Genomic DNA, 4273 nt, shown 5'->3' with positions numbered 1-4273 from the left:
CAGCCGTGTCTCCGAACGTTATGGGAATATCCGGTGTTCTGCAGAGTTTTGCATGCACCTCCAGATAATGCTTTTAAACGCTCTAATATCCTTTGTGAGGTTCATCAGCGGTGATAAATGATTCCAAGTATATATTTTATGAACATTTAGAGTCGTTAATATTTTATTACACTCAGCAGAAGCAGCATTCACTGAGATTCAGCAAAAATATGCGGTGATAACCCCGTTTGATCAGCGTGCAGAGCAAAGGATCTGAGAAGGACCTTTAAGAGGTGAATGCATCATTCAGCAGAAACAGCTGATGAAGGCTGCCTGCCCAGATCTGCATCCACCTCTTTTCTCAGCACAAATGAGCATCACCAGCCGGGAGCTGCAGGAAATTCTGCAGGTGTTCAGAACTCTGCACAACCGGGGCGAGACGGCGACAGCAGAAACAGCTGATCAGTCGTGAGTAACAAGTTCGCTACGTCAGAACTTATTCGGAAAAAGTCTTTCCATCTCCCGTTTAGTGCGTTTACTGTTTTTTTGCTCTACAAAAACCTTGATGGAAACACGGCTTCTGTCTTGCCTTCCCTTGGTCTTGGTCTTGACTTGAGCTGTGTCTCGCACACTTCCATACTTACACTCACTATTTTGAGTGCATACATGTGTTCACACTGAGAAGTACGGCAAACTGCAGCACTGAGAGGACCCGGATGGTGAACTCAAGACGGCCAAAACGTTGAGTGTGGAACGGTGGACACTTCTCACCCTCTACGGCTGCCATTTTAGCTACGCAGCAGAAGTGGGCGGGAGAAGCGGGAAGCAGCAGAGAGAGAGGCCGACAACAAGTTTCGAACACTATTTCATCACTAAATCCACTTCTGAGAAGTTTTGAGGCGAGAAATAAAATGTGTAGATATCGAATATTGACAGTTTTACAAAAAGTCATGGCGGATCAAAAATGTGCTTGAAAGTGACATCTTCAGGCTATTTAAGTGAAGAAACTCTCCTTTTACAGTAGCTGAACAAGAAAACCCCAAATATTTCCATCAATAGAAACATAAAGTTATCAAAAAAAATCAGAGTAAAACTTTTTGTTTGTTTTTTAAATTCTGTTTATGTTTCTCTTCTCAAAAAGCTGAATCCAACCTGATATTTGTGTTGGATCTGTTGGTGATTACTGCGGTGCTCAAAGCCAGCATCTTTATTTATGAGCTGAGTTTCTTACAGATAGTTTTTTCAAAATGAGCTTCCACAACTACTTAATTAAAAGTTCAAACAAACGTTTTCCATGTCTGCCACTGAGAGAGAGTAATGAACTCATAAATGCTCATAAATTAGCTCCATATTAAACTGTTGTCTACAGATAAAGAGATGCTGCAAACAAGGTTTCCAGTTTCTTTAGGAGCTGCTGTTGCTGCTTAACGTTTCTGCTTGACTCTTATTTGTTGAACAGCTGCGGAAAGAACGCCTCTCTCCCTCGTTCTCCTTTCTTCCTTTAGTTTTTATCAGTTTTCAGCGAACATGAACGCAGAGTTCCTTTACAGACGTGGATTTACTTCAAGGATACGTATCGCTTAGTTACTGTAATAATATTACTGTTTTAGAAAAGTAATTAGTGACACTACTAGTTACTGGGAAAAGTAATATTATTACAGTAATGCGTTACTGCCCAACACTGCTTACATCAGTTGCGTAACTTACGCAATTTACATAACCAGCGTAACTTGACTGGACTTTTTGTTTCACAGGAGACACTAGTCCCGGTCTCCTGTTTCAAAGTCCGGGTTCTGGCGCTCCATCCACCCCAACCGCCTCCTTACTCAGTCTTTTCTGTGAAATATCATATACCGGTCTTTACCGTCGAAAACGCTATTTATTTTATTTCATTTTACCTTGCTGCTCATCAGAAAATATACTTAATTCAAACTGGACTAACACAAAATAAAACCGTCTTTGTTAGTCTTTCCACTGTTCCTACAACCACCAGCTCGGGTTGGGTTGAAATAAACTCTCAATTTTCTGAAATCTCCAGTCTGAAACATTATGGAAAGGTGTTGGAAAGTTAGTTCAACCAGAAATAGCCGTTATGTAGCTCTCGCTTGCCACCAGACTGCATTGATAAAAGATATTAATTTTACCTTTCTGATCATAAAAAACACAGTTCATTCAAACAAACACAATAAAACTCACCAAACCTTTTGTCTTTGTTCGTCTTTCCACGGTTCCAATAAATCTGTAAATCGCGGCGTTAGATGAAAAAAGAAACAGCCGTTATATCGCCGTCTTCAGAACCAACAGCAACGGACTGGCTCTGACCGGTAGTAGGACGTCCTTCTCTGCTCAGGACGCCATCACTCCACTAAACAGCAAATAGTTGTTTGCTGCTATATTAATGATCACAATCTCGTAAACATAAAGAACCTTCAAGTACGTCTCTAAACAGTTTTCTCCAGACGAAGTGATGCCTGGTGGTCGGAGGTGTAAACACGAATAAATAAACACATGCATATTTTGGGGATGTATTTAAGGACGCTCATGTTGTGGAGAACAGTCGTGCTTCCTGCTCTGACTCTGCTGGTTTCCCTTACAGGGTGGACCAGGACAGCCTGGAGGTCCGGGATCAGCCGGACGCCCTGGATCTATCGGACAGAAGGTGTTTGTGACATTATTTCATCTCGTTGCTCCGTCCACGATCCAGTACATCATGTCAACACAATGTTAGATCAGAACAGGAAGTCTGTAATTGTTGTTCGTCCCGTTGATTTGACCTCATGAGATTTGATGTTTAATTGGTAAAAATATTTTCAGTTATTTGGAGAAAGTCTGGTAGATCTAGTAGCGGTCATTTTCTTGTTCCATGTTACTTTTATCCAACGCGAATTACAGCTGCTATTCATGTCAGAGGTTGCACGCCTCTGGAGCAACGAGGGGTTAAGTGTCTTTCTCAGGGACACCATGGTGGATGGGTCACAGTGGAGGAAATTAACCCGGGTCTCTCACACCAAAGGCATGCATCTTATCCACTACACCATCACCACCCCGTTGCACATAAATAGTTATTTTAAAGTCTATAGAGATACACATAGCGTTTTAACTGATGGGTTTCTTTTGGTTTTGTATTTGTTACCAGGAGATGTCTTGTAGAGCTGCAACAATTAGTCCATTAATCCTTTTATTTTTACTTCTTCAAGCACAAATGACCTAAATTTACCTTTTAGCACTTACACAGTGAGGATTTTCTCTGTTTTATATCTTTGCAAACTGAATCTCTTTGGGGTTTCCAACCAATTGAATCGTCGATAATGAAAATAACCGTTAGCTGCAGCCCTAATGCTTGTAATATATTCGATTTTTGATAATTAGCAGTGTCTTGTGACAGGAAAATAAAAACTGTTGTTGTTGTTGTTGAAGGGCCAACCAGGAGACCCAGGTGATAAAGGAACTCCAGGTTCACTGGGAGCCAGAGGAATGCCGGTAGGGAGCTGAAATGTTTAGTTATGTAAATGCTGTGTAGTATAAACTGTATATCCTGTCTGGGCCTCGCTGACTGTCGTCTGCTCTGTTTCAGGGTCAGGACGGCAGAGACGGTTACGGACCTGCGGGACCTAAAGGTGTCAAGGTAGATGAGACCGAAACGATTTAAATAAACTGCTTGACATTTTAGGAAATTGAGGAATATGTTTTCCATCTTCTCTGTGTTTTTTTTTTATAACTTCTTATTTCTTTCTCATTACAGGGAGATCCTGGTTTCCCCGGTTACCCCGGTCTAAATGTGAGTCTGTCCGTTTTCATGCACAGCAGATCAGATAAAACCCAGTGTCGCTTACATTAAGTTAACCAGGGGCCAAAATAATCTGGACGGACCCTGGTTTTGGCTCCGACATCAGTTTTGACAAGCTGCAGGATAGTTTCACCTCAGGAATTTAACTCGTGCAGGAACCTCTGCGTATGAAAGTTGAACCAGTGCTGCAGAGCCTTAAACCTGCGTCCTCTCTAGCAGCCAGCAGGGGGCGACTTAAACCTGCGTCCTCTCTAGCGGCCAGCAGGGGGCGACTTAAACCTGCGTCCTCTCCAGCGGCCAGCAGGGGGCGACTTAAACCTGCGTCCTCTCTAGCGGCCAGCAGGGGGCGACTTAAACCTGCGTCCTCTCTAACAGCCAGCAGGGGGCGACTTAAACCTGCGTCCTCTCTAGCGGCCAGCAGGGGGCGACTTAAACCTGCGTCCTCTCTAGCAGCCAGCAGGGGGCGACTTAAACCTGCGTCCTCTCCAGCGGCCAGCAGGGGGCGAC

At 43.3% G+C, this 4273-nt stretch overlaps 1 protein-coding gene across 3 annotated transcripts in view; it reads left to right on the top strand.

Annotated features, from left to right (window-relative positions):
- col6a4a (collagen, type VI, alpha 4a) overlaps positions 1-4273 on the top strand; it is an 82932-nt gene that overhangs the window by 62023 nt on the left and 16636 nt on the right. For all 3 annotated transcript variants that reach the window (XM_046043746.1, XM_046043745.1, XM_046043744.1), the window contains 4 exons: positions 2576-2638; positions 3397-3459; positions 3554-3604; positions 3722-3757. In XM_046043746.1, the coding sequence (XP_045899702.1) occupies positions 2576-2638; positions 3397-3459; positions 3554-3604; positions 3722-3757 (213 nt within the window). The remainder of the gene's footprint in view (positions 1-2575; positions 2639-3396; positions 3460-3553; positions 3605-3721; positions 3758-4273) is intronic.

The sequence above is a fragment of the Micropterus dolomieu genome, linkage group LG03 (genome assembly GCF_021292245.1).
Source record: "Micropterus dolomieu isolate WLL.071019.BEF.003 ecotype Adirondacks linkage group LG03, ASM2129224v1, whole genome shotgun sequence".
NCBI classification, from domain to species: Eukaryota; Metazoa; Chordata; class Actinopteri; order Centrarchiformes; family Centrarchidae; genus Micropterus; species Micropterus dolomieu.
This window is presented reverse-complemented; position numbering and strand designations above follow the sequence as displayed.